The sequence below is a fragment of the Mya arenaria genome, chromosome 2, assembly GCF_026914265.1.
Source record: "Mya arenaria isolate MELC-2E11 chromosome 2, ASM2691426v1".
Taxonomy (NCBI): Eukaryota; Metazoa; Mollusca; class Bivalvia; order Myida; family Myidae; genus Mya; species Mya arenaria.
Genome location: NC_069123.1, coordinates 17,058,433 through 17,080,189, shown reverse-complemented (window position 1 = coordinate 17,080,189; position 21,757 = coordinate 17,058,433). Strand labels below are relative to the sequence as shown.

The 21,757-nt window shown below is 33.6% G+C and overlaps 2 protein-coding genes across 2 annotated transcripts in view; both read right to left on the bottom strand.

Annotated features, from left to right (window-relative positions):
* Positions 1-6,649: 6,649 nt before the first annotated feature.
* On the bottom strand, positions 6,650-10,909 carry LOC128217302 (RYamide receptor-like). The gene is made up of 2 exons (XM_052924355.1): positions 9,566-10,909; positions 6,650-8,101 (listed from the first exon to the last, which is right to left on the bottom strand). The coding sequence occupies exons 1-2, from the start codon at positions 10,292-10,294 to the stop codon at positions 7,667-7,669; spliced, it is 1,164 nt and encodes a 387-aa protein (XP_052780315.1). The 5' UTR covers positions 10,295-10,909; the 3' UTR covers positions 6,650-7,666.
* A 4,860-nt stretch (positions 10,910-15,769) lies between these two features.
* The window catches only part of LOC128213595 (group IIF secretory phospholipase A2-like), a 34,326-nt gene continuing 28,338 nt past the window's right edge, over positions 15,770-21,757 (bottom strand). The window contains exons 6-7 of the mRNA XM_052919488.1: positions 16,986-17,097; positions 15,770-16,045 (exon numbers count right to left, since the gene is read on the bottom strand). Of these exons, the coding sequence (XP_052775448.1) occupies positions 15,770-16,045; positions 16,986-17,097 (388 nt within the window). The remainder of the gene's footprint in view (positions 16,046-16,985; positions 17,098-21,757) is intronic.

Sequence of the window (21,757 nt, the reverse complement as noted above, 5' to 3'; positions counted from 1 at the left end):
ATTGTTATGTTTGGCATGATTGTATATATTATTGTAAGCTCAACGGCAATCGGCTCTTTACTGTTCCATTGCCTGTCAAATAAATAATTCCTTTTGCTTTGAGATGTAATTGACTGCAATTAATAATGTTTGTATAACTTTCAGAAGAAATTCATCCTCTCGAAGAACTAGAACAAAACAATGAATTGGTGTTTATTTGGAGAAAGATCTCAAGTGCAGTACATATAATTGGGCGTTTTTCTGTTTATGTTAATTATTGTGGTAGGAACCAGCAATTATACTTATATTAAATGTTAGTGGAGGCGTTGTATTGTCGTTTTTTTTTAAGGAACGATTTTCTTACTACAAAATTATACACTAATTTTCCTACCAGGTCAACAGCTAGTTGCTTAAGTAAAGAACAAAAGCTTGCTCCATATGTCCTCAACGGTTAAATAATACACCTTTCCGACGAACTCTGAACGGTCGTAATAATCATTATCAAATTAATCGTTTTTTATATTTATTTTTAAAAAAAAACACTGTAAATCCACTCACTAAAACATGATCTGATATATTTTATGATGATAACAGTATTGTTAAAATATTTTAATATTACAAATGGTATCAAAGTTAATTATTACTTTATACATTTGTCAATGACAACTACGCTAATGATGATGATGATGATGATGATGATGATGATGTTGATGATGTTTAAACGTAGATTGTTTTGGTACTTTCTACTATTAACCCCACGAATATAAGATATCGATATACGTCTTTTTGTTTGATCTTTATATTTAGAGATAACGAAATCAACAGTAATGCATATGTACGCTACAATGTCAACAACAAGCAAAGCGATTTGAGCTTGGATGGATTTGTTTTATCCCTTTTGTATCAATATATACGTAAAATACACTAACAATGATGGGGATAAATGTTATTCATTTTCACGAACTATCTCTTATCCGAATCGTGAGTATATATGAAAATATATTGTTAGTGGCATCAAAAGCTAAATTATTGTGAAGTCATCTCGGTAAAAACATTTGGATCTTTTCATAAATCTCATCATCCGAAGATGTTTTCGATTTCCTTCGAAACTTTCAACTGCACAGGGCTATTTTAACCCAGGCCGGAACTTCGGGCTCATCCACTAATAAACCATTGGGTTGTAGCAACTGTAACTCATAGACAACCATTGATTGTTAGGAACCACCTGTAAACTGTTTGTAAAATGTAAATTAAGCAGAAGCTTAAAACAGTTTATGCAAGCCTAAAGATGACATTTCGTGCACGTGACATGTTATTAACTTTCAAACGTATCAATATCTATGGATAGTTTTCTATGAGTGTTTTCTACCAAAGACGGCAACAGTGCTAAATCATCTCCAATTATTGTGATTGTGCCAAGAGAAAGCACAAGGAACGGCAATTTACCATTGTTACCATCCCCTTTATCATCATGCCGTAGAGACATTGCAAAGCTGCGAAAAAATATGGACATGATTTTTAGTTCAGTGTGTTTAATATCTTATCTAGCATTGAAAGTAATTTGCTTCTTAACTTGGCAACTGGCAACCTCATTTATTCAGAAAAAGGCAAAACACTTGGTTGTTCTGTTGTTAACTAGGATTTTATTTAGAATAAAGGCGTTCCACCATGGAAATGTCATTGAAGACATACATATTTGCGTTGCATCATGTGTAATTAATTAAATTTTCTCTGATTCCTTATCAAAAAGCGTTTGCATGTTTCCGGAAACTAGTCTGTACAACCCAATCAACAATGCTGTGAGGCTTTGTGGTGATTGTAGCTATTGAAATTAAGATATTTTCATTTTTGTAATGGATTTAGTCCACTATTTTTCATTATTTTATTGAATACAGTTCCTTTTTGAAAATATATTATCAAAAACTCACACGACATTGTTGATTTGGTTTTCTGTAGCATTTTGACACAAAGCATCGTTATATTGTCGACAAATTTTCAAATAAAATTTGGTCAACTCCTTATTACCCCAAATCATGTCAGAAAGAAGGTATGTTTTACTGCCAAATTGTTTTGTTCCAAACTTTTGAAACGCTTCAATAGTTGGCCTCTGCAACTCACTTTTGCAATGTGAAATACCTTCAATGCTTTTCTTGAATCGGTGTTTAATATATGGGAATTTGACCAGTTTGTTTTAAATAAAACACCGATTCAAAGAATAAGGAAGAAAATTTAAGCAAGAAGTGTTTGATCACTGAATTCGTTCGAAAAGGGTTGTTTCATAGCTTATCAGAAAAATTGAATGAACGATACAAACAATTTAACGTAGAACATTGTCGATTTTTGCTCATTAAGGTAATTCAAGGAACTATTACTAAGGAAAAGAAAGTATTATACGATGTGATAATCACGATAATTATAACATTAATTAGTTATCTACTACAAACAATATAGCATAATATCGGAGAATTATGGGATACACTGACTATGATGCTTAAATTAACATCCCAACCAGATGAAAACATTGGAATATCAATTACTATGACAGTGTAGCAATTCCTAAACTAGAATGTCAATCACGATATTTTACAGCAATCACAGTCTATTTGATCAGTTCCAGAAAAAGACGATGTTCACACGTCCTTATCCATTTGCCAATATTTAGGATCGGTTACAGAGCAGCACGATCGTCAAGTATATTCTCTATTTGAAGGAAACTGCACTCTTGATTTATTCTGATCCTCAAATAAAGCAAATGGTTAAACGTACCTTAAAACTGAAATATTAAAGATAAAATATTTTCGTTAATAGTTCAAGAATATTAATATAGTGGTCCTGGTTATCACCACTTTTTTAATATATAGAATGTTTTCGTCGTAGAAACCGCTTGATATGTACATTGTACAAAATGTTAATAGTTTGACTACATAAGAGAAAATGAGCATGTTTGAATATTAACTAGAGAAATTATGACACTTTGAATGTCACCCAAATATTAGTCAAGAAATAAAATATTTCACTAGATTTCAGTAATTTAACAGATTCACTTTAAAGAACCTTAACACAAAGGTTGGCAAACTCCTTTGCGATGAAAAATCAAACAGAACGCGGAAACGTTTCTTATTATTTTATTACAACAGCGTTGACTTTAATAAACTCGCGACTAGATGTCATGCCGAAAGAAAACTTCTTCCCTCGCGCACTATTTGTATCACATTTTACGGACATTTATGTTTTGTATGCATGAATTAGTACTATTCAAGGTTATGCGGGGTTGATTGAAATTACCAACCCTCGGTATAAAATTTAATAAAATGAGTGGTAAAACTAATTCATGTTCTAGTAAAATGTGTATCGTTTTTGCAATTACGTTCTGAGTTAAAATGTACAGTACATCAGTATATAACCGTCTAAAACTTGAACACGTATCCAGTACAGTATAATTCAAATTAGGTGTCACCATGATAACATTGTGCTACGTAAGTCTTATGCTGTTGTTTTGTTCCTGACATTTCTATTTGTCTGGATTAGTGGTCTTAGTCTAGTAAATTGAAGATAGCAGGGCCAGTCCTGAACATTTGCTTTATCCACTGATGAATCTCGGGGCTGTAGCTACGGTTACTCAAAGACAAAAATTGAAACACACATCAAAAGAATATATGTGCATATATTTAATCATTTGTAAATTTTCAAACTGTTATTGCAGAATAATGTGTAAGTGAGGCTGACCCATTCATGGCAAGCAAAAATTTATCGACACCATTAATTATACCATCTTCAAAAGACTATGCCTGGAATAGACATTGCGCTGTCGTAAATTCTTTAAAAAAATCAAACGTAACAAAATCTGTAAGAGTGATTGATTCCTTCCAATACGACACCTGTTTATGACTAGTTAATCGACAATGTAGTTGTACCAAAGGATAATGTTAAAAAAGGAAATAAGGAGTGTCACCGTCCCCTTTATAATCATGCCGTAAAAAGACATTGTAAAACTGCGAAAGATAATAATAATATGGAACGATTGTAAGTTCAATGTGTCTACATTGCAGGAAGAGGCAAGTTGATTGATATCATACTTCGCCTGAATTTCCCAGCAGTAAAACATCGAGTCATAAAATCACAAAGTAGGTAAAAAAAATACAGTTTCGAGCATTGAAATTGTTTAAGAGGTTTGTTTCAAAAGATTAACAGGCAATATACTAGCTGGAACATTTTTGACGTTTTTACATCGCACATTTTCATTATTTGCTCCCTAAATAAATCACAAAAAGAAAGAGAGGAAATAACAGGATTTATCAAAGATAACAGTAGACATACTCTGAGAATAGTTCTAAATATTGATTGGTGTTTGATATGATTATCGCACAAACACAATACTTATTTAATTTGCTTTATAACAACGTAGGCGCTAAAAAGAAGTTAGATGAACGTTCCGTGTTCAATGTTCGAACTTTGCAAGGCACTTATTGTACGTGCACCATTGACAAAAAACATCATGTGTTTATATTGCTGATATAGATGTCATTTTTTTGGCCTGATCCAATAAACCCGGTGATTCAGTTATGCATGAAATATATGTCTTCTCTCCTAGAAATATAACTAAACGTAAGACGGTTGATTGTGTAACAAATTGCTATTAAAACTTCACCAACAGCAGCTTGTTAATCATAAGCATTATAAGCATCGTCATCGCCATCGCCAACGCCATCGTCAGTGTCATAATAATCATCGCCATCACCATTTGTTCGCGGTCCATTAAGCCCAAAAAACAAGAATAGAATGCAAACCGTCTTTACGAAAATTTTATTTCATGTCGAATAGCTGACTGGTTCCGTCTGATAAGGTGTATGTTACTAAACGTGCACTTGTCGACTACACCTATTGTCGAACAGACTGACAGTAAACAAATGTGTTAACCATGTGTTTGCAGCTATTGGTATTGACTTAGACTTCGACGTTGTTCTGAAAGACTTAATAGGATATTTATGCAAATGAAGAACAACATGGTAGATGGCAATTGCTTATGGACATTTTACGATCATCTATATTTATTAATCCCTTTCACCTATAGTTGGAACCAATAGTTCTGTTTCTGAAACCCTTTTAAGACTTAAGCCGACTCTCAGTTACCTTGAATTGAAAAAGCGGCATGGTATTGTATCTAAATTGGTAAAATTGTATATAAAGTAATACATATGCAAAGCCGTGAGCAAAACAATTCGATTAAAATACCAGAACCATTGCACTGAGACGGAGAACCGCTTTATTTAGTAATTGAGAGGCAGTATGTTGATTTCGAATGCATTTGATGTTTGTCCGTCATGTTTTTACCATGAGTTTTGAAGTGCTGAGTTCAGTAAGAGCAACATAGAGATTATAATCTGATTTCTGCATCGGCTTTTATCATTGCAGCAGTCTGGCTTCATATCAAGATCGTGTTCTTATAATTATGTGCATGCTTTTACGCTTTTTCTGTAGAACTGGTTTCAGGATAAAATTGTTTGAGCAAAATATAATTATAAGAATTTAAATATTTTAACAAAATTAAACACAGGGCTTCTGTTTGTTTCTAACCAGTTTAACTGATTTAGAAATCACTGTTTAAACTTCAAAATTAGGTAAGCGACGTGCCCTCCCTAAAATGATTAACTGATTAAGTCCAAAAGACGCATAAATAAGTATATGCAATTGAATTACAAAATACCCATAGCAATTTTAAGCATCTTTACTTTGTTGTACAAAATCTTGACCTAGACTTAAATCGAGTGAATTAAAGCTGTTTTATTAGATAGATATTACTTTATGTTGGATAAGTCAGATATCTTTCTATCGTCAAACATTACTTACAAAATCCTTAACAAATTACGTTACGGTATGATTTTTTTTTCAATAATTCGATTCGAAATTTAGAAATAGGTGTCGTGTCAATATATGTTGATAAATCTTTCTTAGTGTTTTACTTAAATTTTGTTTTTGGAAAACATGCTTCAAGTTGTACTCATATTAAATTAGCTCACAGCTCGCATTGTTTTAGTTCAATGATATCATTCGACAAAGACATGCAGGTTATGACAATAAATTATAACTATCAATGATTTTTTTCGCGACGAAAGTATAGAAACAGAAGCAAACAAGAAAATAACTGCATTCGTTCTTAATAACTCTTAACTTTTAGTGCGTTATGTTTGGCATTATTGTTTACATTATTGTAAGCTCAATGGCAGTCGGCTCTTTACTGTTCCATTGCCTGTCAAATAAATAATTCCTTTTGCTTTGAGATGTAATTGACTGCAATTAATAATGTTTGTAGAATTTTCAAAAGAACTTCACTCTTGAAGAACTGTAACAAAAGAATAGAAAAAAAAAATATTTTGAGAAAGATCTCAATTGCAGAACATAATACTGGATGTTTTCCTGTTTTTATAAAGTATTGTAGTAAGAACCAGCAAGAGGCTTCTCATATTTAATGGTAGTGGAGGCGTTGTACTGTCGTGTATTTTTAAGAACGATTTTCGTACTACGCAATAAAACCGTGATTATCCTATCAGAACCAACGCTCGTTTCACACAGCTTGTTGCTGAAGTTAAGTGCAAAAACTCTTTCCACATGTACACAACGCTCCCATTATGGTCGTAATAATCATAATCAAATAAATGGTTATTAACTTTTAATTACATTTTCTATCACATTGGTAAACTGTAGCTCATACTTTGTTTTACATCTCAAGATGATATATTTTATGGTGATAATAATATTGATGAAATATTCAAAAACAAAAAATGATATCAAAGATAATCATTTCGTTATAAATTTGACGACGGTGACCATTACAACTTTACCAGAGCTTTAATGGCCTCTCAAAATGTAAAACGGTAATTCATGCATTTGTTAGGAGATATATTTGCAAATGTATGGAATAAATTACCAGAAGGTACAAAGTGACATTTAAACATAGAAAGCTTTGGTACTTTCATGCATAAACCTCACAAATGCATATTTATGAAGTTATATCGACATGAGTCTTTTCGCTTCATCTTTATATTCAGACATTACCAAATCAACAGGCCCCAATTTATCGAAACTTCTTAAGCTTAACAGGCTTAAGTCGCTTATTTCAGTTAACAAAAATACTTACTGAAAATGGATTTTGATAAGTGAAAAATGGTTTATTCTGATAATCATACAGATTATTCCTACATAATTTCCAAAAAATCTTGAAGAAGTCAATATTACACATTTTATAGGACAACAAAAATAGTGAGAGATTAGCTTAATCCTGTTAGAAGGGACTTAAGAAGTTTCGAGAAATTGGGGCCAGTAGAGCATATCTACGCTAAAATGTAAACAACAAGAATTTTGGATTTGAGCTTGGATGGTTTTGGTTTGTCTCAATGGTGTCAATGCATTGGTGAAATACACAAACATAACTCAAGGAAGTTGATAAATCCTATTCATTTCCACGTACCATCAGTTGTTATTATTTGTACAAATAAATTGTAAGTGACATCAAAAACTGAAATATGTGTAGAAGTTAAAACGCAATAATATTACGATTTATAAAGTGATATATATGCATATAAGCATTCATAGAAAGTGAAAAGGATGGAAGATGTTAATATATGCGACAGAAAATGTGAAATAATAATGTGCCTTCACTATATGGTATACAAATGTACATTTATGAACGTTACGTGTCACTATGAATGCTTCTTGGTATCATTGGCTGATCCGACTTTACATTGGCAGATGAAACACGTCCGCGTGGCGATGTTGTATTGTTCTTGACATTATCCTCAATTTGAATTTCCAGTCGTAATCTCGGAAAAACCATATGGATCTTTTCATAAATCTCATCATCTGAAGATGTTTTCGATTTCCTTCGAAGATTGCAATTGCTCAGGGCCATTTTTAACCCAGTCCGAAACTTCGGGCTCATCCACAAGTAAATCATTGGGTTGTAGCAACTGTTACTCATAGACAACCAATGAAAGCACAGCCAAATAATGGGCACAATGCTGTTGTTGTAAATTGTCGGATTGATATCGCCAATCAATGTAATTGTGTGAAAAGGGAGCCAGCATAAGGCGAAGAAAATGACCACTGTGACCATCATCTTAATCATCTGAAAGGGGGAAATGAGACATTGTAGTAATGCCATGAAAAGAGAAAAAAAAAGTCATGCTATTGGTATTAAATTTTCTTCACATTCTGATTGACAGCAAACATTGCTTCTGACAGTCTGAAACAGCAGAGTTTGACTAAATTCAAAATGAAGTACCGTCAACGAATAAAATATATACGATTAAATGATATCATTAGCATTCAGAGGGGCTCTCTCATAGATTTTCAAAACAATAGCTCTCGCAAAAACATTCTTTTTCTGACCTGAATGTAAGCATTTCATGCCGTTAAGAGTAGTGAATGTAATTTTATAAAATGTCCTATGCTTGATATTCCCACTAGTTTTCAAAGGTCTTTTTTAAATTCGTTCTTGAAGTGTGTTCATATGGATGAAAGAACAAAGCATGCACATGATCTGCTCACATTGATATCGACACTTTCAGTGATCTCTTGCAATTTTACAGTATTTCGAAAAAAAACAGTAAAGTTTATCACCTTTACCTTACTTGTTTCAATGTTTTATTTAATGGATAATGCATTGATGTGCCAGTCTATGAAAGATTCTCTTGAGGGAATCACGTTTAAGCTTTTACTTAGTTTACAGGCAATTTAAAGGTTAATTCACGATCGCGATCCCCATCATCAGAAATGGAGGTAGTAATGTCAATTTAATTAAGTAATTCACGAATTAAGACCAACAATCGAAATGTGATTTGTTGGCATGTTAAGTAAAAGTAATAACCTCAGCTTCAAATCAATTTTCAGACGTATTAAAATGCAGTCGGCTAAATACAAGCATCAGAAGCTAATTGTATAAAAAATGATAAGTTTTCTTCAGGTTTTGGCTAGTTGCATCTGGAAGTATTTGTTCTGGTTTATAGCAATAAGTGGAAACATATTGATCAATCAATAAACAATTTTGGTAACTTTAAAGACTTTTAATTTTAGACGGATTTAAAATCTGAATGGTGAAGTAAAATCATCAGATGTTAGACCTTTGAAAAGATAAATGCGTTCAAAGTAATAAGAACAAATTCACGATGGAGATTCTTAGTATTCACAAATGAATTGGAGCAGTTGCGTTCAAATTCGAAAAGGAAAATTTGTACTTTAAAATAAATATTTTCATTATCTTGACAAAAATGCTGAGCACAAAATTTGCATTATTAAAACATTCAGATCGGTTTATTTGTATTCGGGTGAATTGTATCATTAAGTTTTTTGATTTTCATAAATTGTGCTCCTTCAATTTTTCAATTTCAATAGACGTTTACATTAAGGACATAATGACGCCATTTTGAGCAACAAAAAAGCACAGATTGAAGGTTTAATTAACGTATATTCCGTCAACATCATGTTTTTTAAGAAAATGCGATTTATATTTTTAACACGCACTTATGTTTTCTTCGAAAATGGGCGCATCTTAAAAATGTTCTTGAATACCATCGTGGTATTGTTAACTCACCTTCTTTTTTGCTTTTGCCAACTGGAGTTTTCTTTTATTCTTGTCCGTGCCGTTAATGTTCATCCTCCATATAGTGTATCCGATTCTTGAGTATGAGAACAGCAGAAGCACAAGAGGTGCAAAGTAGTGTAGAATCATTAGAGAAAGACCGTATGTGTACTGTTCTGTATTGTTTCCCCATTCTTCCCGACATTGGCCGCTGGTGTTGGAATGGTATATGACCCTTGACTTGATAAAGGTGGGCAACGGGATTGTTAATGACACTAGCCATATTGCGAGGATAGTCAGCACCGTTTGTCTCACCGATATTCGGGGTTTAAATGGGTGTACAATCACAATATATCTATCAATGCTCATTGCCACTAGAGTGTACGAGCTAAGAAACACTGCAACGGTTTGAATGTATAAAACTGCAGGACAGAGTGCTTCTCCAAACGGCCAGTAGTTCAAAATCAGGTTGGCGATGAATGTGAACGGAATGCAGAATAAGGCCATGATAATGTCGCTGATGGCAAGATTGACAATGAAATAGTTAGGCACGGTCTGCATTCTTTTGTAGGCGTAAACCAAATAGCAGACAATACTGTTTCCACCAATGGCAATCAAGATGACGATTGTGTACATCACAATGATCATTACCTGAACGTACTCAGATATATGAAATGGACTGCTGGACTCTTGTTCTTTTGATGTAAAGTTGGTAATTCCTTCTAATGAGATATCCGACATGTTTTACTCTCATGTTTAATCCGCAAGATTTTGAGAAATAATAGATTCAATACTACGTTTGTCCAGGATTTCCAAATGGCTCTTCATTTCCTTTTTTCAATGATAACATTATGGTCACATCCTAGTTTAATTCCTCCGACTTCTTTTTCAACTTTATTAATCCAAAAATAGCACGGCTTTCAAATTGATAAGACTGCATGTTATTTGGTTTAATCCACTTATCTTTAAACTTCACGTACCGATGTATTTCTAAGATCCATTTTTTTTAACGCGAATGACAGGTAAAGTAAAACACGGACGGTCTATTTGAATTTATTGAAGATATATGATCAACCTTATTAAGTAGTATTTCCTTCGCGAAAATGTATCCAGCTGTTGCCGCTCCTTGTCAAATGTAATTAATATACACAATAAAAATCAAGTCCATAGATGACGTTTTATATTACACATGGTCCTTTCGGTAATTAATTGTAAATTTGCAGTGTGGCTTACAGTTGTAAAATGAAGATAGAAACTCCAGTAAATAGTTATAGACTGTGCCAATAGAAAAGCTAGTCTGCCTCTTAGAAGAAGAGAAAAAATCCAATATTAGTTTTGGTTGCTTCCCAGCGAGTCCCTGAGGATGTTTTGACAGTTTCGTTGCGATTACCAATTGTTTTGAAGGGTTGTTGATTTATGCAAGTCTGATATTGTAATAAAATTATAACAAGTCTTAAATTTGCGCTTATTGTCTTTGAAGCCAAAACTTACCCATGGCGAGTGTTTTGGCCCAGTGTTTAACGTATATTTCAAGGCTTTTAATATTGTTGTTTTCGCCCATGCCTTTCACAATTCCATATTTTTATCATGTCTATGATAATATTCCAATTACGTGCAATTATATTTAAGATGGTACTGTGGTTACTAAGTATTTAAAATATGTCATATATGAAGTTTTTATTCAGAAATCTGTTTTTAAAGTATTTTATTGCCCAAAATATTTTCAAAGTGCTCCGTGTTCCATACCTTTAGTTTCCTTATCAACGTTTACTAGAATACGATAAGGTCATACCTACACAACCTGTTTCCAAAATGATCTGAAATAGGTGACTATTTCAAAAAAAAGATACATATTACATAATATTATTGATATTAACAAGTACATATCATGTCCACCATCTTTACGGACAGCCTCGTTTTTACACATATTTTTATTTTGTGTTCGTATCGGACGAAGTCAGTTATGTACAAAATATATCAGGTCACAGCTTGGCTGATGTGGTGTGCGCAGGCCCACGGGTATGCTTTGTGGCGTTTCGATGCTTACCAGAACATTAATAAACTTACATATTATCTTATATCAAGTTGATACAACAATTTAATGTTATTATTTAAATAAGTATATACATCTTTTTTTCGGTTTTTGTAACCCTAATTTGCTGCACACGCTTACTACAGCCCGCAGCCCCGACCCCATATGCTTATTCATAAACAGTGCTAATGAACCCACAGTTGCATTCTAAAGCACTGGGTAGTCCCCTGAACTGTTTACGCACATCATTGACAATGAACACTGTTTTGCACCCTTACCTGCCACATACGCTTACCCCATCCTAAGTAAATTGTAGGCCGCGGCATACATGGCTAATAGGAAGCGACGCTCCTGGATGCGCACAGACAAGAAATGAGGATCCCATAAAATAGATGATTATGTGCAATGATCTGTCCATTATTGACACACCATACATACCCAGTGCGCAGATTACTTTCTACAGTCATTGCACATATTGTAGTACAGGTACATGTACCAAGTAAACACAATAATAAGCATACGAATGTCGTAACAGGCGGCTAGTATTTCTAATATTTTGATTTAACCTATTACTAGATCATCTTGTGCAAATTTTGGGGTCGAAAAGAACCGGTAAGTGTGACATGCAATATCTGGTTTTTTCAGTCAACCCGTCGTCTTAGCATCTTAGTGATATTTTTTTATTATAAAATTGGATCGAGAAGGTCAAAACTGAAAATTGCAATTTTAAAAAGGAATGTTTTTGCAAGGGTCAATAAGATATCCTTCTCTACATATTGTTTTTTATTATTATTTAAAAGAGTTTTGCAAGAACGAATACAATAAAAAGATGAAGAGTTTATCCCATTTTAGTTAAATTACACTTGTATTACAAAATGAGTAGTTTTGATGACCAAATGCACAATATTATCCAATATACATGGTATTTAAGCTTTTTGATCATATTTTATTTTCCAAATAAAAAAGTAACTGACAATATAGTGAGATAAACTTACGTCCCATATGCAAATCATGCCATCAGTAATCACCAAGTTCAAAGGCAGTTTAGTCTTTTTGTAGCACTTCTGTGCCTTGAATGACGACATAATGAAAGATGAACTACACGTCTCCACTCTTATTCTGCTTTTGATCTCTTCTTTTATACCTTTTTCTTTATTTTCTTAGAAAATAACCATCATCAAATGGGATCGTCAATCGCCATAAAGTACGAGGCTTTATCGTGAAGAATCTTAATTCATAGGCGTGATGCGATATGTTCACATTCTGTCTGCCGAAGCATTGTCTTCTGTCTCGCAGAAATATTTCTAAAAGTATTGCTCCAAGCTTCAGCATATGTAACTTGCAGTAACATGTTTTGTTTCGAATGATCTATTAGCAGTCTCGTCAGCGTATGGTTTTGGAAAATACGAAACAAAGAAGTCTGAAGGTAGTTAATATCATTAAGATGTGACGTTAAGTTCTAGTTAGTTATTTTAAACCCTTATTGAACCACACTACAGTTTAAAAATGTCAGAAAACCTCGAAAGACTTCAACAGTCTAAAGAAAAAACAACTCCGATATTGGCGAAAATTGATAGCTGCTAAACACATGCCAAGAAAAAAAACTTAATCGAACAGTTGCAACAAAAACATGCAGCTTACATGAAGATAACACTCCAATCTTACAGTGACAATAAGAAATCTCACATGAAAATGCGTCTAGAGTAGACACTGTTTAAGTTTTCGTAAGTATCCAAAAGAATCTCAATAAAGCGATCAAGTCCAAGATTAAAGATGCACTCTTACTCCAAAATAGGATTTACTATAACCAATACAATTGTTTTAATATACTAAAAAGTATGAATCAATATAAAAAACAATGGTTCTTATGAAGGATACCAAGTTTAATTTGAAAGAAAGGTGCAGAAAAACATGGTATTTTTACCCTATGAAAGTGGATCGCAGTAAATCTATTAGTATTCACCAATAATTTAGTATTTTTTTGCGTTTTCAGCGATTAAATACACGGTACCAATTTTATTATCAGTAATTAATATTTTCAGTAAATGCATTATTTAGTTAGCAGATAAAGTTTTATCAGTTTAAAACTAGATTTGTTATACATGTGTATGTATTGAGTTTGAATAAGAGAGATTCTTTAAGCAATATGTTAGAAGGGATTTAACTCATGCAGTATGTATTCATTGTATTGATATCTGTGTCATCTGTGTGTATTTCGTTACAGGAATGACGTCACCATTACGTCATATGTAATTCCATTGTGTGGAAAATTTTCAATAGAAAAAAAATGTTCTTATGATTGACAGACATGTTTTCACATGCTCAATACACTGTAAATCAATAATTTCATTATTCCTGAAACTTTTATACCTTAAGTATCTATTCTTACATGATTTATCATTTAGAGTAGAGATTAAAGCATAAACCTCTGCCCTATAGTTGAAAGGTCATTTTGGAAGAACTGTCATGGCGGACGGTGCAATTTTTAGAGTTTGTTTTTCAAGTGGAGTGATTTTTCTTAGGAATAACTTGACCCCCCCCCCCTTTTTATTGGCTTAAAATGTAATTTAAAGCTTGTACTTTAAGAATATATGTGGTTATCACAGCCTGCATTCGCTCTAAATGCCTTTAAATGTTGTCTAAAAATTATAATTTTACATTGAATTATATAGGGAATAACAATGGTGGTGTGTAACCTAAATGTCTGTTTGACCTTGAACTGTCAGATTGTTTTTGAACGGTGCCTTCGTTAAAGTGTTGTTTCTGGAGCTCACATCGCATTATAAACTTTCATCATGTCCTATTGTTTGTTCCTGGAAAAGAAGATTGAAAAAAAAAATGAAGTTAATATTATCTCATAGCTAATATGCTTTTGAAATAAGATGCTTGACTGAATTGCTATACAAGTGAGCTATAAAATAAGTAATAAACTAAACTGAGTCTTCTCTTTGACGTAACAAAACCAATGAACACGAAATTCATGTATTACCGTTAAAATCCTTAAGTGTTGCAATGCGGATCTTCCTCAAATAATCCTGTGAACTGAGAGCTTTGCAGTAAAATAAAAAAAAACTATGCAAATCGCGAATGTAAGATTTTTAAGGAAGGGTTTTATTTATAATAAATACTAGCCACAACTTAAAGTAACACTCTTATTCAAAATCAATACATACACATGTAAAACAAACATCACTTTTGACTGATAAACTTTAATTTCTTACTAAATAATGCATTTACGGAATATATTATTTACTGATAACAAGATTGTAACCTCGTGTTTAATAGCAAAAAGCGCAAAAATATTTAATGATTGATGAATGCTAAAAGATTTACTGTGGTCTATTTTAGTCTCATAAGGTAGAAATACCGTGTTTTATGTTCATTTCTTTCAAATTAGACTCGGTATCCTTCATAAGAACCATTGTTTTCGACATTTATTCATCCTTTTTGGAATATTAAAACAATAATGTCAATTGTGGTAAATCTTATCTGGGAGTAAGAGTGCATCTTTAATATTACGCCAAATTTCTTGCTTAAACGTTATAAATGAAATTACTGGCCCTATTTCTGTAACAATCATGATTTTTTCTTATCTAGGCATCTAACTTAGAATACATTTTTATTTGGGTATAAATTGTATGATGTTATCCTTTAAATGTTTTGAGACTTTGAGAGTTTTTTTTAATAATCGCGATAAACTTCGTTGTACGGCTAAAGGAAATAGTATACTTTAATTGGTTTCACTTAAACAGTGTGTGTATACCACGTGATAAATAACGAGAAATATGTACATAGGGAGGCAAAATTTTGCTTAAATTTAAGACTTAAAATAAAGATATATTTTTCTTTTTCTTCACTATTTCAAATGAAACAAAGGGCAGACTATGCCGCTAAAAGAGCCCCGCCTTCTTTTTGTTCCCGGAGTTTGATGAGGTGATGTTTTGACACTCGAAGTATCAGACTCTGGTAAAAGACCGTAGGCGGGGCTATGTAAGCCGCATATACAATGCTATATTTCATTTAAAATGGTGAAGAAATAGTGAAGTTGTATTTGTTTACAATCTTCATTAAAAGCAAAATATTGCCTTCCGACGTAGCATTTATGACGCAGTTTATAACGTGGTATACACATACTGTTAAAGAAATCCCAGGAAATCTAGACTAGGGGGCCATTTTATAAAGAATCATGGGAACGATGTTGTACCGTAGTACTGCAATGTTTTAAATCTTTGTGATTCTTGAATATCACTGAGGCGAGTACACGGATGGTGGAGCACTGAGTCGAGTACACGGAGGGTAGGGCACTGAATCGAGTACACGGAGGGTGGGGCACTGAGTCGAGTACACGGAGGGTGGGGCACTGAGGCGAGTATACGGAGGGTGGGGCACTGAGATGAGTACACGGAGGGTGGGGCACTGAGTCGAGTACACGGAGGAATTAATAAAGTAACACGAACATCCTGTTACACAAGCATTTAATATAGCAAAAAAAAACGATTATTTTACAAATAGTTTATAAATATATCAATTTAGATCTCACTTTAACGGCAACCTGTACAATCGGATGACAAACTTCATTCCAAACTAAAGTTATTGAGTAGAATCCATTTTTCTCTTACCTCAGATAAGAACATCCAATAATTTAACCATGCTAGAAATTCTTATCTTGCCCACGGTAAATGGTCCTTTTTAATGGTCGCCACATTGTAATTACCTCCCTTGTTAAAGACTGTCGTCTGTAGCACCATGGAAACCTTGTCTAGTGGTAATATTTAGAATGCTTATTAATTATTTATCGCTTCAAATGTCACTATAAAACCGTTTTCATGCACCTTTCAAGAAATAATGCTTCACTCTCCTCAGAACTATTTAAAGACCGATTTGACTGTTAACATAATCCGAATCACTGCGCGCATATCCATGACAGCCACGAATTTTAACATATCCATATTTATTTATTTTTACTAAGCACAACCGAGTTCCAGCAAAAAAATTCTCTTTTACTTAATTTTGTTTAATTGAGGTTGGAGAAAAAGCATCTACCATAGCCGCTCGTATAAAATAGGTTCATTCCGACCCTCTACGCTCGGGTCGGAATGAACCTATCTTACACTCTCGGCCATGGAAGATACTTATAATTTTGTTCTCTTTTAGCTGCAGTGACCTTGCCCTTTACCACGTTGATAACAACTACAATCCCAAGCTGCATTTTACTGTACGAGAAAAGCATCAATGTGATCTACCTTGACCGCTCGTGTAATAAGGGTTCATCCCAACCCTCGCGCAGTGTGTTCCTCGTTTCCGAAAAAAAAGACCTACGCTCGGGTTGGGATTATCCTATCTTACACGCTCAGCCATGGAAGATACTTATATTCGTATATGGGTTATTGAATGAGTCACCTTTCCTCGTGTACACGGAGGGTTGGGCACTGAGGTGAGTACACGGAGGGTGGGGCTCTGAGGTGAGTACCCGAGGGTGGGGCACTGAGGCGAGTACACGGGGGGTGGGGCACTGAGGTGAGTACACGAGGAAAGGTGACTCATTCAATAACCCATATACGAATATAAGTATCTTCCATGGCTGAGCGTGTAAGATAGGATAATCCCAACCCGAGCGTAGGTTTTTTTTTCGGAAACGAGGAACACACTGCGCGAGGGTTGGGATGAACCCTTATTACTCGAGCGGTCAAGGTAGATCACATTGATGCTTTTCTCGTACAGTAAAATGCAGCTTGGGATTGTAGTTGGTATCAACGTGGTAAAGGGCAAGGTCACTGCAGCTAAAAGAGAACAAAATTATAAGTATCTTCCATGGCCGAGAGTGTAAGATAGGTTCATTCCGACCCGAGCGTAGAGGGTCGGAATGAACCTATTTTATACGAGCGGCTATGGTAGATGCTTTTTCTCCAACCTCAATTAAACAAAATTAAGTAAAAGAGAATTTTTTTGCTGGAACTCGGTTGTGCTTAGTAAAAATAAATAAATATGGATATGTTAAAATTCGTGGCTGTCATGGATATGCGCGCAGTGATTCGGATTATGTTAACAGTCAAATCGGTCTTTAAATAGTTCTGAGGAGAGTGAAGCATTATTTCTTGAAAGGTGCATGAAAACGGTTTTATAGTGACATTTGAAGCGATAAATAATTAATAAGCATTCTAAATATTACCACTAGACAAGGTTTCCATGGTGCTACAGACGACAGTCTTTAACAAGGGAGGTAATTACAATGTGGCGACCATTAAAAAGGACCATTTACCGTGGGCAAGATAAGAATTTCTAGCATGGTTAAATTATTGGATGTTCTTATCTGAGGTAAGAGAAAAATGGATTCTACTCTATAACTTTAGTTTGGAATGAAGTTTGTCATCCGATTGTACAGGTTGCCGTTAAAGTGAGATCTAAATTGATATATGTATAAACTATTTGTAAAATAATCGTTTTTTTTTTGCTATATTAAATGCTTGTGTAACAGGGTGTTCGTGTTACTTTATTAATTCAATTAAGCGTGCATAAAGTTACATTTTATCCACCTAATTAGTTGACCATAATTGTTGTGGGGTTTTTTCAGACATAAACTTTATTAATTGGATTTAATATATACAGCCATATGTACGAAATTATTGTTCATCTAAAAAAAAATCATTTAATGAGTCTTCAAGATAATTGATTTATATTTCGTGGTAGGTTACTAAACAGGCTGGCCAAAAACAGTTTCAATGGCATCATATTTTTGCCGAAATAAACCATAGACGCACGTTCGGTTTTAAAACGATTGAAATTGGTATTTTAAGTTTAACGACAATTGAAGTTGTTATTGTAAGATTAACGACAGTTAAAATAGGTATTTTAAGTGTCAGATTTATTTAGCAAAGTCAAGGATAAGCATTTGTTTCATTATTGAAATTAGTTATTTATACCTTTAATCTAAAATGATCTGGATCTTAATCGATACAAAGGGTACTAGAGTTTTCTAAGTTGGCGCCATTTTTAGTTCTCTTTTATACTCTATATAGCTTACTGTACTGTGCAACTTAACCTATTTTTTCTTACTAAGAAACTTTATTCCTATTGTTGAGAAAAATGGCGTTTGATTTGGAATCAGGTTTTACTGATAAGCTTAGACTGAAGTTTCTGAACAGCACTGTCATAGAAAGCTGTAAGTTTTCAAAGTGATTAAATTATCAGATAGTATTTATATTTATTACAACAAGCATCTGCAAAACCGATAATAAATATAAATAATAAAATGATAAGTATTATATATATCGATATGTCGTGTCAGAGTGATTTTACATAACCAATGATAAATATTTCAAGAATCCCGTATTTGGTAAAAACAAAAAGGTAGAAAATCGTATTTAACGACTTGTTCTCGAATAAGGCAAGCTACATGAATTAGTTGTGTAAATTAAAGTACATGTATATAAGCTCTATGTTTTTTATTCGTCTATTACGTAATTAATTTATTAGTTGTACTTCCTACAACGAGTGTGGCCGAAGGCAAAATATAGAAATGGTTATGCATTTATTTAAGCATTCATTTATAAATGATCGATTGAAATATAATAAGATTGAGAACTTAAAGCAGTAAAGACGAAAACGACAGGCGGTATTGCATCAAGACAACTAAAGACCATTTTATAAAAGATGAGCGTTGATGTATTAATTGACAAAGAACTGGTACTAAAACTTTATGGAGAACAAAACGTTGTTTTTATTAGGAAACGTTTGAAAGGACAATAAAACGTCTGTTATTTTTGGAAATTGAAGTCGCTCATTCCTTTGAGTACATGCTTGTATTTTCTGTTTAAACTGACGTAATATGTATGACTGTTATATGACTTGTGCACACATACAAACTTCTTGTGAACACACACAAACTGTATTTTAATTATGATCACTTATATTATTGTGTCAGTGGCCAGAGGACTATATCACAATAGACCGTTGTCTTGTCTTGTCTTGTCTTGTCTTGTCTTGTCTTGTCTTTCGCCATTGACAAGGTACATATCTGCCTGCCTTTCTGTAATTCGGGTGAGATTGGTTCATCAACATCAATTTTGGTTATGGGAATCTTTGGTCATGTCAACTTAGCATGTCATAGAAAAATACTTTTGGTTTGACGTCTACCGCGGGTTCAGCTTAAGGTGTCCAACCCACAATACAACTATGTCAATGTTAGATGCCTGTCCACCCTTGTTTATTTTGGGATCATTTATAAGGGATTTATTAGAAGAGAATAATACAGACATTACACCGAAAATAATACTACATACGAGCTTTTTTGGTGATGAAAGTTTGTCAAGTTTGCAAGCTCGCATCCGATTTCATTTGAAATAAAGAACATTAATACAGAGTGTCATAACTTAACGTGTGAGCAATTTTCAGTCATTTATTTTACATACATGGCGAAAATACCTCAAGCCTCGGGAAATTCGAGCCAAGCGGGATTGTTTACCTACAGTATAAATAAATTGGTCCTTTACATTAAGTTCGAGCCAACAAGGATGTCGAGCCAAGGGATTTCGAGTTATCGGGGTTCGACTGTATTAGTAATAAGCGAGCAGTAACCTTTCAAAGGACACAAAAAATACATGGGGTCACCAGGTATCAACATTTAACATCGTCGCCTATAACAAGATGAAATATATAGCTTATTTGTACAGTTAATACGTTTAAATTAATGGATGCAATATTGACAAGAATCACGTCTGAAGCCAACACCTTTTGTAGCACGTAACACTGAAACGTAACTGATTCCCTTTCAAGAACTGGCATGTTAAAGTGCTTTTCCCAATTAGTTTTAATTTCTTGATTTTACTTCCTTAAAGTTACACTCTTATTCAAAATCATTTCATGTAAAACAAACATAAATTTTAAGTGATGAACCCTCAACTTATAACTAAATAATGCATTTATGAAATTTATTAATATCTGTTTACAATTTTATTACCGTGTTTTAATAGCTGATAACGCAAAAATATTAAATAATTGGTGAATGCTAAAATATTTTCTGCGATCTACTATCCTCGCATAATTAGGTAGCAATACCGTGTTTTCTGTACATTTCTTTTAAATTTAACTCGGTATATTTCAGCAGCATTGTTTTCGACATTTGTTCATCCTTTTTGGCATTATCAAGCACTTTTATTAAACGTGTTAAATCTTATTTAGGAGTAAGAGTGCATCCTTAAAGAAAGGTGAATATGTTAATTAGTGATATGATCTCTATCCTTGTCATAAACACTAGGAAAGCAGAACCCTTGTACCTCTCCAAAACAACGACATTTTGATACCATTCCCATTGCCAGAATTCTGAAACAGTCTTTGATAGACCTATCAAAGGTATGTAATAGTCTAGCAATGGAGATGAAGTATTTTACGAGCACTTACGGGGTGCAGAAAAGTTAGAAAGTAGGAGATACAGTGTATAAATATAACACGATTCCATCAGGGAATGAAATAAACAACCATAGAAAATGACAGAAGCCATGTTCTCCGAAAACCTTTTTTACGATGACAGTTTTATTTTGTTGTTTATTTATCGATGTTTCTTGTTTAGAACCCATTATCATCCTGGCCTAGCTGAACTCAGGAGGACAAAATTCAAAAAAATGAGTGATTCACAGTTTTGTACTTGGTGTTTAAAAAAAATCAGCTTGAATCTAGGGAACACCTTAATAAATAAAGTCAAAGACACATTTTTAACGTCATATTGCACGGGTTTTATGGCGGCGGGGTTTATTTATGACGACAGCGGTTTTCTCGTATATATCGTGCGCGATCGTATAGAGATCAAGAGCAATCCTAATTATCCATAAAGCGTTTCTTGGGAAAAGTTGCTCCTGAGCGCTCAAAGAGAATGAACATTCGAACACTTCAAATAAGCCATTTAAACCTGCACTCGCACAAATTGATTGATTAGACAACTTTTTTTTAATTCGTGTCCTCGAATGAACCAATTTTTGCGTAAATGTTTGAAAACCAGTTATATAAGCTTGCTGAAAATAGAGCAGATATCAGTTTTTATATTTAAGTTTTAAAATTGAAATTATGGCATAAGTGTTACGAACGCTTTAAGAAAATAATGTTTTCGGCGGTTTCCCAAACATTTGAGATCTGTTCTATTGTAAGTTATCTTCTATGACTGAATTCAAAATGAGTAGATT

What these genes read in the sequence shown, in the direction of transcription:
- LOC128217302 (XM_052924355.1), bottom strand. Translation starts at nt 10,294, where the DNA reads ATGTCGGATATCTCATTAGAAGGAATTACCAACTTTACATCAAAAGAA. An exon ending in TGGCAAAAGCAAAAAAGAAG is followed by an intron (nt 8,102 to 9,565) that starts GTGAGTTAACAA and finishes TCCCCCTTTCAG; the next exon opens with ATGATTAAGATGATGGTCAC.